At 42.8% G+C, this 13,263-nt stretch overlaps 2 protein-coding genes across 2 annotated transcripts in view; both read right to left on the reverse strand.

The window, feature by feature from the left end:
- Vwa3a (von Willebrand factor A domain containing 3A) overlaps positions 1-3,208 on the reverse strand; it is a 70,508-nt gene extending 67,300 nt beyond the window's left edge. Inside the window, exons 1-2 of the mRNA XM_037211010.1 lie at positions 1,781-3,208; positions 1,208-1,331 (exon numbers count right to left, since the gene is read on the reverse strand). Of these exons, the coding sequence (XP_037066905.1) occupies positions 1,208-1,227 (20 nt within the window). The 5' untranslated portion in view covers positions 1,228-1,331; positions 1,781-3,208. The remainder of the gene's footprint in view (positions 1-1,207; positions 1,332-1,780) is intronic.
- Positions 3,209-6,308: 3,100 nt separating this feature from the next.
- Mosmo (modulator of smoothened) overlaps positions 6,309-13,263 on the reverse strand; it is a 67,465-nt gene continuing 60,510 nt past the window's right edge. The window contains exon 3 of the mRNA XM_028867836.2: positions 6,309-11,301. Within this exon, the coding sequence (XP_028723669.1) occupies positions 11,117-11,301 (185 nt within the window). The 3' untranslated portion in view covers positions 6,309-11,116. The remainder of the gene's footprint in view (positions 11,302-13,263) is intronic.

Below are 13,263 nucleotides of genomic sequence, written 5' to 3' on the forward strand. Positions count from 1 at the left end.
GCTACTGTATAAAAGAAAGCCTTCAGCTAACTTCACAGTTGCTTAACAGCTGAATCTAGGATGCTCCCAAATATCTATTCATGAACGGCCATCTGGAGGGCTTACATTTTTACACTTATCTATGTACTTAATTAGTATGTGTGTACAGTGTGTGTGTGTGCCTGTGCAAACATGCCACAATGCATCTATGGTCAAAGGACAACTTTGAGTTCTTTCCTTCCACCATGCGGGTCCCAGGAATCAAACTTAGGTTGTCAGGTTGGTGGCGAGCGTCTTTATTTGCTGAGCCATGGCATTGGCTGAGCTTGTTTTGCTATTGTTTTAGATTTAAATGTTTACTTTTATTTTACATGTATGATTTAATTTTTTTCAAGACAGCATTATTCTGTGTAATAGCTCTGGCTGTCCTGGAACTCACTTTGTAGATCAAGCTGGCCTTGAACTCAGAGATCCACCTGCCTTTGCCTCCTGAGTGCTGGGATTAAAGGTGTGTGCCACCATCACCTGGCTCATATGATTTACTTTTAAAAAAGATTTATTTGATTGGTTTGAGCATTTTGCCTGCCATGTATGTGGGTGCCTGGTCCTGAAGGAGGTCAGAAGAGGGCAATGGATCCCTTGGAAGTAGGGTTAGAGAGTTGTGAGCTGCTACGTGGGTGCTGGGAACGGAACCTGGTCCTCTGGAAGAGCAGCCGGTGCTCTAACTGCTGAGCCATCTCTCCGGCACCCAGGACTTGTTTTTTTTTTTTTTAACTGCTGTTGCTCCTAGTGTTCCTGTGCAATCCACGATAGCAGGGTGAGTCATGTGCATGTTCCCCTTGCTCTGCACGGAGCCCTGCCAAGTGCCCTGGTGCTGCAACCCAAGGCTTACCTTTCCTTCAGCATCCATTCCTTGTTTCTTCACCTGCGCCCCCCCCCCCACACACACCCTGCTCCCTGGCAACCCCTGCTCACACACTTTATTATTTCATATCACCCTTAAACCACGCTTGCTTCTGTAAACATCCTTTACTCCCTCTGTCAAGAAACCCCAGGATCCTATTTGGTACCGCAGTGGAAACTCTGGAAGTCCTGCTTTCTCTTCACTGTCCCATAGCAAGCGGCCTTGGTATCTGCCAGAGCTCCAGCACCTGGCACACCAATCTTTCCCGTTTGGCCAATGCATAACCACTCTCTCTTCCCACTTGCCAACCCTTGTGACACTCACCTCCATCTGCATTTCTTCATTTATAGCTTCATCTTTGGGAGAAGGCACAGCAGGACGCCTCTTCTCCTGGCTCCTACTTCTCCTTGTTCCGAGCTCCTCCAAACAACTCCACAGTGCCACTTGCCTGTGAGATAAGTGTTAGCTGGTCTCCAAGGTAACAGGCTGCACCACAGCAGCTTGGGGCCAGGAAAGGCAAAGAGCTTGCTCACCCCAGGGAAGAAGGGGCTCCTCTGTTGCCTTAAGCCTCTCCGCAGGTTAACCTGCATTTATTCCCTAAAAAGGCAGGACGTGACCTGCTTTTCTACTTCTGGAACCTCAGGGTCAGCCCAGTCTATGGTTTAGGCCAGTAGAGCCCTGCTGCCTTCTTGTGGCAGGAATGGAGGAAAGACATATGGAGTCCCTAGGGCTTTCCTCGTCAGTTCCCCAGGGAACTGGGAACTAGCCCTGAGAGATTGGGCAGCCTCCGCCCACACCAGGCCCAGCCCCACCCGCAGTCAGGTCAGTGACTCCTGGGCAAGGTTCTCTTGAGTTATTCAGGCCAGCAGTTCCTAAACCCAGGGACTCAGGAATCACCTGGGTTGTCCGGTCTCATTTAGCAGAGTGGCCCAGAACTGTGCTACAGTGTGGCAACAGGACCCTTTAACAAGGGCCTCAAGTGATTGTGATGTAACCAGCGCTTAGCACATGGTTTCAGACTCCTCTGAATCCTACAGAGATGAGGGGATCCACCCAGTGACCACCAGCTAGTCAATGGCTAAGTTCTTTTGATCCCAAGTCAGCCTCTAGTCACTTTTCATTTCTGGAACCCTTCCCTTCAGAAGCTGGATCTCCTGCTACTTGGGGACTTGTATTTCAGGTGTTCACTCCAGGCCAGGCCAGCAACAAGCAAACTTCCCAAACAGAAACTGTTGACTGTCAGGTTCTCTGCCTTGCAAAGGGCGTGTAGCACTCTGCAGACACCAACAAGGCAGCTGAGGGGCAGGTCAGAAACAGGAGGAATCACAGGGCCGTGAGCACCCAGCGGGCAGGAGGAATCACAGGGCCGTGAGCACCCAGCGGGCTATGGTGTGAAGAGGTCAGACAGGCCCCTGTACCCATCTTGGGGAGATTCCTAGTGGGAGGCCAAGGCCATGAGATTTCAAATTCAAGGCCAGCTTGTATACAGTGAAACCTTGTCTCAAAATGCTGAGGTAGGGGGGAGGGGAAGAAAACTCCTGGCTAATTTGGAAGCATCATTTTTTGAAATGTAAGGGTCCCTGACAGGTAATCTACTTGCTTCCTCTCCCTTGTGTCTGAGATTCACAGGGTTTTTAACATTTCAAGTGAAACCTAACACTGAGTACTGCTGTTGCCTTCTTCATTACCTGAGCTCACACAGCACATTCTGGATACACCTGGGCTACAAAGAAGCGGAGGGAGGGAAGTTTACAGAGACCAACAGGGAGGAGGGGAGAGGTGTGCGTGAGCCTTTTCATTATTTTCAATTCTTGAAGAGACAGGCACTTGATGCACAGCCGCTAACATCAGGGGTGTCTGTTTTCTTACTTTCTTCTTTTTTTTTCTGAGATAGTGTTTTTCTCTGTGTAGCCCTCGCTGGCCTCAAACTCAGAGATCCACCTGCCTCTGCCTCCCGAGTTCTGGGATTAAAGCCACATACCACTGCCTGAGTAGGTGTATCTGTTTTCTTACCATTAGTTCTTGGGAGCTGGTCAGGGTCCATTCACCCATCTCTGGTCTTTCTCTTAAGGTAACATTATCCCCATGCGATGGCAGGATATATTTTTGAGAGATTAAATTTGTATTTTCCTTTACTTCAGACTGAAGAACTGAAGCTTTTTGTGGGGTTAAGCAGAAGCATGAAGTCAGTTGCTTTTAAAATTTTTATTTGTGTTTTTTTATGCATGAGTGTTCCATTTGCACATACATCTACATGCCAGAAGAGGGCATCAGATCCCATTATAGACGGTTGTGAGTCACCGTGTGGGTGCTGGCAACTGAACTCAGGACCTCTGGAAGAGCAACCAGTGTTCTTAACTGCTGACTGAGCCATCTCTCCAGCCACCAGTTGCTTTTTTAAAAGCCAGAGCCGACCAAGAGTGACATGCCAAAGCAGGGGAGGTAAAGAATGTTTTTAACGTCAAGAGGAAGGTGGGAGTATATCAAGATCCTTTTAGGGGACAGAAACTAACTCAAACTGGCTAAGGGAGGTGGTGGTGATGAGACTTATTTGTGTAAGTAACACACACAGTTCAGACAGTTTTGGCTTTGGCTACTATGATGCTAACAAAACTATCTTTGTGGCTCAGCTCCCCTTCTTTTGTGATGGCTCAATTCTCACCCCTTCTTTTGTGATGGCTCAATTCTCTGGCAGGATCCTCAGGTGTGGCTGGACGATCTGGACACAGTGGCACCAATTTCTCCCTCAGCAACTTATCAATAGTGGAAGAGCTTTCTTCCCAGGAGCTCCAGCTAAGTCCTAAGCGTGGCTCCTTGGTCACATGCCATCATGCTTCCTGAGCCAATCATATGACTGACTGTACTGTTGAAGAGACTGCGGTCCAGCTCTGCAGCCAGGAGCGATCAGCCATGAAGTCACATGGTCTGATGAAAGACAGTTTTCCAAAAATTTTGGTTTTTCCTTGAGTGTGGTTGCCACACGCACACATGGATGCACAGAGGCCAGACGAGGGTGTCGTGTCTTCCTTTATCATTCTCCACTTTCTTCCTTTAAGGTAAGGCCTGTTCTTGAACCCAAACCTCATGTTTTTGGCCAGGCTGGCAGCCAACAAGGCCTACCAGTCCTCCTGTCCGGCCCTCACAGCTCTAGGGTTTATAGGCATGCACGGCAGCACACTTGGCTTGTTTTGGGGGGACTGAGAACTGGGCTTGGATCCTCACGATTGCACACTGTGCTCTTAACTAGAGCCAACTCTTCCCTCTTTGTTCTTTGCCTTTTAACTGTGAGTGAGAGGCTCAAATGTCTCTCAGGGAAGCCAACAGGCAGATGAAATTCTCCAGGAGACAGACACCAGGAAACAGAATATGAAAATTGGAAGGGGGAGAGGCCTGCTCCACACTTCGTAGCAACACCTTGGTGAGATGGTAAGACCTAAGAGATGAGTCCTCGGTGTACCAGGGACAGTCCAGAGGCTTGGCACAAGAAAGCCACTGGCATGGGACAACTGAAGTTTCATCAGTGATGTGTGGACAGATGACAAACAGTTCAGAGATCCATGGATGTATGCATGATTTGTTTAACTGAGAAACTAATACACTTCCCACCTCTAGGGAAGAAGTGTGGTTAATTTTTTAAGTGCCTTTGAAGGAGAATGGGGAAACAACCTGTTTGGAGATATTTTCCTGGGGGTTCAAATCCTGAAAAAGCCCTAGAAACCAATGGGTAGTCTTATTTAGTTTCACCAATTAGGGGTGTCAGCACTGTACAATACCACTGAATAATGACTGCAAAGAGGAGCCTTGACAGGAACTACTGAGATACTAAAGACAATTTGAGCCTTTTCTTCCATTTTCGTGTTGGAACAAAGTAGACAATATTCACCAGGTGCTCTTAGTAGGGAGGGAACTGCTTTTAAACAGGGGCCAGCTTTTGTGGGTCTCTGCATTCTGCATCTAGAAACAAACCATAGATTTAGCCTCCAGGGCTAGAGGCCAGGAATCATGCAACTGGGACAAGCTATTTTTATTTCCTTTGGACTAGCCAAACTGGCAATGTGAGACAGCAGGAGCCCCAAATCCAAAGTCAGGGACCGTGGATCTGAAACCCAGATTTATACCAATTACCACTTAGAGAGCTTGGACCACTTCCACTGTTCTGACCCCCACTTTCCAGCCTAAGAACCCCTCCTCTTACTGCACAGGAAGGGGGTAAAGAGGACGTGGAAAAGCACAGACTACATGGTTAATGTTAACTTTCTTTCCCTAAACACACCAGGTGCCATTATTCAACCCCAGCACTCTGCAAAATATGAACTGCCTTAACAGACCAGAGACTGTAAAGTTATACTGATATTTGGTAAATTGTTTTGTAATTGGAATTTATAGCAGCATTCTTTAAAGAGCAAAAAAATTAATCAAAGAGCCTCTAACCACCCCCCACAACAACAACAACAAAAAACTTCACCAAATCCGTCAATGGAGAAATCACCTATATACGGAAATGACGTATGTACACAGTTATTATTTATAAGATGTCACCTAGAAAAGTCATGGCATATGTGTGCGTTTGTGTAAAATATTACCTCTTATCTGGGAGTAACGTCTTTAATCCCCGTATTTTGGAGGCTCAGTTGAAGGACAGCCAGAGAGCTACACAGAGAAACCCTGTCTCAAAAAACCAAAACAACCCCCCCCCAAAAAAAAACCCCAAACCAACAACAAAAAAAACCAACCCACAAACAAAAACAAATCACCTCTTGTCAAGCTAGACACCTGTAAAATGCCTGTTGGAATACCCAATACATCACGAGGCTCTACTTTTACAACAGGGAATGTACCTGTGAAAAGAAAATCCCTTGATCTTAGTTGAGGAGTTACTGGCAACTGATGGCTGTGGGGGATGGGCAGCAGTTTTCATCAGGGGTGTGGCTGCTGGTGGGTTGCCCCTGTGACCCAGGCAGCAGTGACTGGACTTGACAGGCTAGAAGAAAAAATTGTGGGAGGGGCACACAGTGGGGCTCTGGGAGAGTGGGAGGATCAATATATACTATGTATATGTAAGAAACGATCTGAGAATAACTATTTAAAAATAAACATTTTAAAAGAAAAAAATACCCAATAAGCTATTGACAATGGTTCTCAGGAAGGTAGGTTAAGAGTGGACACTTATCATGTTCAATACTCCTGGCCTTTAAAGAAAAGTATTATTTATGTAAATGTGTGTGCCTGTGAGTGTACATGTGTAGCATGCACAGTGCCCATGAGAGCCAGGAGAGGGCATCGGATTTGGAGCTGAAGTTACAGGTGGTTATGAGCTGCCTGATGTGGGTGCTGTGGACCACAAGGTCCCCTGCAAAAGCAGTCAGTGCTCTTAACCACTGAGCCATCTCTCCAGCCCTTTGAGCTGTTTTGTTACACACACACACACACACACACACACACACACACACACACACACACACACACAGAGTTATTAAAAGGAAATTCCTTTTATGTCAGCTTAGACTTGTGAAAACTGCCCTTATAACAGCACTTGGAACAGAGGCTGCTGATGGCCCAGCAGTGGTGTTAGAACGGCCAGCCTAAGGTGGCCTCCAACCAGTGAATCCATCTTGCTAGTCACTAACCACGTTAGTGAGTCAAGTAAGTAGGAGGTGAGCAGATCAAACCTTTAGAAGTGCAGAGTAACTTTTACCCCAGGACAAATATGAATGACCCCAAAGATCTTTGGTTCTTCAACTGCATTTCAACAACAATAACAAACAAACAACAACAACAACAACAAAAAACCCAAGGCAATGTAAGAGGAGAGAGTTGCTTTAATGGGCCAAGAAATCAGTCTTATACAACTAATACTAAATATTTAAGCAATGTGAAGAAGTGCCACAGAAAGGGGCACATCATGTATTTTAGTAGAAAACTGGCCAATGTCTCGGAGTACTAATAACTGCACTGTTATTTTTCTGTTGCTCTGATAAAACATAATGACTAAAGCAACTTGTAGAGGAAGGGTTTGTTTGGCTTACGGTTTCCGAGGGGTAAGAGTCAGTCCTGGCGGGCAAGCGGGGCAGTAAGCAGCAGGCATGGCAGCTGCAGGAGCTGAAAACTCACCTCAACTGCGGCTCTGAAATCTCCAAGCCCACCCCCCAACGACAAACTTCCTCCATGAGGCCACACCTCTTCTTCAACTTCCCAAACAGCTACCAACTGGGGACTAAGCATTCCAACAACATCCGAGGCTATGGGGGACATTCTCATTCAAATCACAACTGTTGTTGACTAAAGGTGAGCTAAGAGAGGAAATGGAAGAGAGGGATTTCTTCACATACAATGCTAACAACAAGATCAACCAAGAGGCAAGGTCTCTGTGTGAATGTGGGAAAGCACTACAAGACTGCTTTGCTTGTGTTGAGACAGGCTGGCCTCAAACTTCCCATGTAGTTAAGGAGGACCTTGAACTTGTGGTCCTCCTGGCTCTACTTTCTGAGCACTAGAATTACAGGCAAGTACCACAATACCTGATTTATTCAGTGCTGGGGATTGACTCATGGCCTGGGAGAGCTACATCCCTAGAAATAAACATTTAAAATCAAAGCTTATTAAAAGTAATAGAAGCCTTTTTAGTTTCTTTAGTAGACAATTTATTTTGATAAACTTGCTCAATAACAAAAATACAAGTGAAGAAAATTATGTTCACTTTATACAGTCGTATTAACAATTTGTTTTGAAACTATTAATTGAAAAATGTTATAACCAATTAGAAAACAATTCTTAATAAAGTTGGGATAATATACAGACCTTGACCACAAACTAAAACCTCTCAAGGCAATACAACTAAAATCTCCGTGTAGGTAATTCTACACAGACCATCTTTTTCCTTCATATAATTTTATCCTTCAAAAATTTTCTGAAAGACAGCTTACTGTTTTGACTTGTGAGTGAAAATTTAATTTTTAAAAGAAGATCAAAGTGGGTTGATATAGCAGTTACTATAACCAGAGTAACTGGTGACTAGTAGTCTTTTAATAAAGACAAAATTAAATGCAACATGTTCTTCTAACGAAGCCCATGATGCAAACTCATAGCTAAGAATAGATCCAAAGTTAGTTTTCCACACTTTGTTCAGGACCTCTCCTCTAAATCAATAGATTGCCTGTCACCAGGACTATATGCTACTTCACTGAAGAGATTAAACAGTGAACTCACAGAACACCACACAGAGAAATCAAAGCTTTAGGCAAAAGGGTAAAAACCAATGTGTTTTGGTCATCTAGAACATTGCAAAGGGGAAAAAAAAGGCATCCTTCAAAAACAAAACAGATGGAACAGAACACAGGTTTGTGAGAGATGGGAGAGTCAGAAACATCACACCCACACACCAACAACACAGAACATGGGTTACCTTTGGAAAGCATTGTACTGAAATATTGGCTTTTAATGAATTGAAGATTTTTATCTTTACAGATGTTTAGGCTTGTTCAATAGGAGCTTCCCCAAAACTCAAACTAATTCAGTCTTGTGCAAATAAAACCTAAAAATAGTTTTCAGCAGATTTTACAGTGATATTCTTAGGCATGAGAAGAACGTACACTCTAAGAACAATGTAACAGACAAAAATTTGACAAATGATTGCACCATAAAAGTGTTTTATATACATTTTACAAGATATGATTCCTCCTATAAATTAATACTGTGCTATGTAGTACTCATAGTGACCTTTTAAAAGCAGCTGCTGGCAGCTGGGTGTCCTTCCACTTACAGGACAGATAATACGGATGAGTCCACTCCAACAACATTTGGTCTGGGAGAGTTTACGAAGACGGGACTTCACACACTACTGGATGGGATGCTCTTAATCCTGGGGTAGAGAGCGCTGAGTGGCTGGAGGGACTTTTCCCCCATCAGCTCATTATGCACTGCTCCTCCAAGACAATGATGAAATTAGAGACAATGTAATGGTTTGGGTAATAGATACAAATAAAACCTAGACTGTTGTAATCTTTTATGCACTACCACTCAAGTGAGAGAAGTAAACAGCGGGGATTCATAGCAGCTGAGAAACTTTCTCTCCCCATGCTCATGATCCAGTTCAAAAGATCTTAAGAAACTATTTACAATAATATCCATCCTTTGAAAGAGAAAAGCTCTTGGTCATGTCTGTGAATTTGAACTATACTTTGCTAATACTTCATATCAGTGGTCTAATGCCAACTAACAAAACTTTCCTTCAACATGACCCATTTGACCGAGGAACAGTCAGAGCTCAATCCCGATGTCCACAGAACATGTCTAGTGGTGGCCTTAGAACTAACTGGATATAATACTTGGTGGAAAATGTCCTTCCTCCAATTTACTACAGGTTTCTCACACAGAAGGTCTCCTCCAGGGTTCCTGTGTGAGCCCGAACACTGGCTTTTCATCCACAATTTAACACTGTGAGACAGGTGAATAACCAACAAGCTGGTGGGAAGTAAATGAAGCCCTCGGAGGTTCTAGAATGTCTCTGAGGAGGCAACTCTACCTCTGAGTAAGAATTCTGTGTGGAATAATCAAGCATCTTAGAAATCATTCCTGCTTGTATGAAGTCCGGGCTGCATGGGACTCTATTCTGTTCACCAACAGGGACATCTAGATTGTTTTCACTATAGAGAGGACAAACTCAGCTCCACTGCCTTGGAACACCCTTGTGAGGAACTTCAAACGGGATTATATAATGTTCACCAGGAAAAAGTCTAGGTGTTGACACAGACATGGAATGTGGAAAGGAGAAAGTGGGTTTTAAAGTACTTATGAGCTCAGGGTCAGCTGCACTGCGGCTTCTAGAAAAACACTTAAGGCCGTGGGTTTAATGCAGCCTTCGAAACAAATGTAAGGATGTTAGCTTTTCAAGCAAACAAAGGTGTAAAGCATAAAAAGGAAATATCGTATTGCTCAAGTGTTTGGTAAAGATGTATTAATAATGCTTACAGATAAAATGCAATTTTTATGGTAGAGTAGAATTAGTGTTGTAAATAGCCCAAAATGGCCAGATATTTGCTAGTGAACTTGTGTTTGTGTGAAGTTGTGTGCTTGAACATATACAATGCATTATTAATGTAGAAGACTGAGCCAGTGGAAAAAACAATTCTCTATAATACAACAGATGACAGTTGTCAATCATTTCAACAGTGTCAGATTCCCCAACCTATAAGGTTTGATATGACCTTACCTTTATTATCATATACAAATAAATTAAACCTAGAAAGAAATCTTTAGCTTAACTTAAAATTGCACCTAGAAAGGTATGGAGTTATTTGTACCTATTACAGAGACCTGTCAAAATCAAGGGCTACTACAAAGAATGAGGTAAACTGAAGACTCTCTCCACTATGCAGCCTTCAGATAAATGGCTTTTTTCTATTGAGTTCTAGGTTGCACACCACAGTGTTTTGCTAGCAAGCATTCAGAGTTCTCTTCCAGGAACTGTTTGCATGTGTGCATATATAAATGTACACACACATACATACACACACACACACACATATACACACTGTATACTGCATCAGCAAAATATATATATTATATATATATTTATATAAATATAAGGAAGATTTCCCCCACCCACCCCGAACTTGTTTCTTAGTGTTTTCTTTTGTACACAGAGATTAGGGAGTTTTAGAATTTTTACATACATTTTAGCAAACACGTTTTGATCTATTGGCTTCTCGGTGCAGTAATGCAACGGCAATCCATTATGGTGCCAAAGGCTCATAACACGACAAAGAAGTTGAGAACACTAATGTCTTAGGAGGTGAGGCCAGCCCCACACGAACCTCCTGCACCCCTCTGGTCCATCATGATTCATAAATACTAGACCCCCCCCCAAAAAAAAATGAATCGTTAGACATTAAAACAGATCAACAGAGTCACAAGGGGCCACATGCTTTCAGTATAAAGCACTCTCCTTCACTAGGTTGCTATCACAGTGCAGACTGACTGCCTGAATATGCTCAGGAGATTTAGTCAATATTGTATTTGGTTATGGAAAAGGCTCTCATTCTTTTTTTAAAATCCAAAGTGCATAGTGAGAACAAATCAAAGCATTTTTTTCCTTTTCAGCATCAGGTTCATCTAAGCATCTTCCTATGAGAGGACTGCTCAGACGCCTTCTCTTTGTCCTCCCAACCTCTAGAAATAAAAAACAAAAAATAAAAAATAAAAAAATAAAAGCGAGTTAAGCCATTTAGACATTCGTCAGCCTGGTAAACAGACTTTGCCAGCAAAGAGAAGTCCTACTATTGTGAAGAAAATCGATAAGACAAAAAGTACATATGACGACCCAACTACTGTGTTGTTGGGTAATTTATAAGGTTGACCTCCGACTTCATTGATGTAAAATCCTATTGGAAATATTAGGGCAGCCATACAGAAAAGGATCACTGTAAAACAAACCAAAACACAACATTAGTAACATGCTTTGGTGATGGAAAAAAAAACAAAACCAAAAACAACAATGAAAATTTGGTACAAAGCAATTTATATAAGGGTCTGTGGATAACAAGGTCAAACCTGTGAAAACATGGACTCCTTGTCAAAAGATCTACATACACTACAGGTCACACAATTCCCTGAAGCCTAACAAACCAAACACAGTGAAAGCTAAACTACAGTTCTTTATACAAGTCTTCAGATGATTTTGAATTATGAGCATTTGTGCGTGCATGCATGTGTGTGTGTGTGTCTGTCTAAACCATTTAGTAATCAAGGGCAGAGTTAGGGGTGAAGTTCTGGCCCCATCTGTCTGTCTAACTATTTAGTAATCAAGGGCAGAGTTAGGGGAGAAGTTCTGGCCCCATCTGTCTGTCTAACCATTTAGTAATTAAGGGCAGAGTTAGGGGAGAAATTCCGGTCCTGTTTGTGCGTCTTAACTATTTAGTAATCAAGGGCAGAGTTAGGGGTGAAGTTCTGGCCCTAATATTTATTAGCTGGCCTGTTTCCTTCCTTAACTAGGAGAACTTCTACCATGATAAACGGAACATGTCAAGTCCTAGCAAAGTGTCAGACATCCCAGCTGTCACTGCCAGGCCTCTTCCTCATAGTAGTAGAGGGACCTAGGGAAAAGGTGCATAAACCTAAGTCCTACTTTTCTTCCTCTGAGTTTCAACTACCTGGAGAAAGATCATCAGACCTCTGGGATGGTAGCAAACTGCCAGAGTGGTTCTCTCATGGATAATGTTCCAGAACAGTAATGTCTCTATCAGGTTTCTTCAGATACAGATAACTAAGTGAGGAAGGGTGAGAAGCTTCCTTTGGGTTTTATATATAAGCACAATAAAATATATTTTTCACTAAAATGTTTCTAGAAAGATTACCAGAAAACTCAGTGCCTGGGCAGAAGTAATACCTGCCTAATCTTTTACCAAATAGTGTATTCCCTGTGCTACCAAAGAAATGCTTTTCCCAGTAAACATAAATTACCCACAAAGAGGCTAGCCTTTCTGAGAAATTATTTTTGTTTCTCAAAGGTAGTAGTCAAGTGCTCATGGTTCCTTGCATTTCTTGGGATAGAAGGCTCTCTGTGAACACAGATGAACTAGCTGCTGTGTATGAAGACCTGAAACTTTCTGTAATTAACAAAATGAGAAACCTTTTCCAAGATAAGTATATCCCCAGGAATATCAAGAGAGCCCCGGATAAATATATCAATTGCCAATAGCTCTAAAATTTTCTGGGTGGGTCAATCAATCAAAAGAACTTAATGCAATATTTTCCTGGATGGATTACCAACAATACATTAAATGGTAACATTTGCTTAAGTAATGTATCACTTAAGAAACATATCAGTATTCTTTGGTGCTCTGTATCAGTCTGGTAGATTATTCTATACTATATAGACAGAAAACCCAGTTCACTTTGGACAAATGACTGTACAAAATCATACAAACAAATTTGAATTCCCTGTGACACAAGTGAAAACTTTAGGTATCAGATTTCATTAGGGTTTTGGCCTTTTTGACTAGTAACCAGTGAACAATTTTAGATGTTCTGTAAACATCAACTTGTCGGTGTAGGGGAGTAAAATGCAAGCAGTCTAATAGGACGAAGAGGAGCCATGGGCTTGAGTGCAGTGTGTGAACCAACTGCTGCCCTTGGGGGTGCAGGCAAGACCACCTCAAACAGCGGGCTAGCTTGGGCTACACACGAGGCCCATGTCAACACACTGTGTGTGAACACACACACACACACACATACATACACACACACACACACGTCCATTGGGGGCAAGATTATTCTTAAAACATTTTTTCTCTGATATTGAATAACAGGAAATAGTAAAATAATTCAGAAGCACTTTAGTAGTATAAAAACATTAGTTTATATTAATGGGCAAATTTTCTCTA

This window comes from Peromyscus leucopus, chromosome 1 (assembly GCF_004664715.2).
Source record: "Peromyscus leucopus breed LL Stock chromosome 1, UCI_PerLeu_2.1, whole genome shotgun sequence".
Classification (NCBI taxonomy): Eukaryota; Metazoa; Chordata; class Mammalia; order Rodentia; family Cricetidae; genus Peromyscus; species Peromyscus leucopus.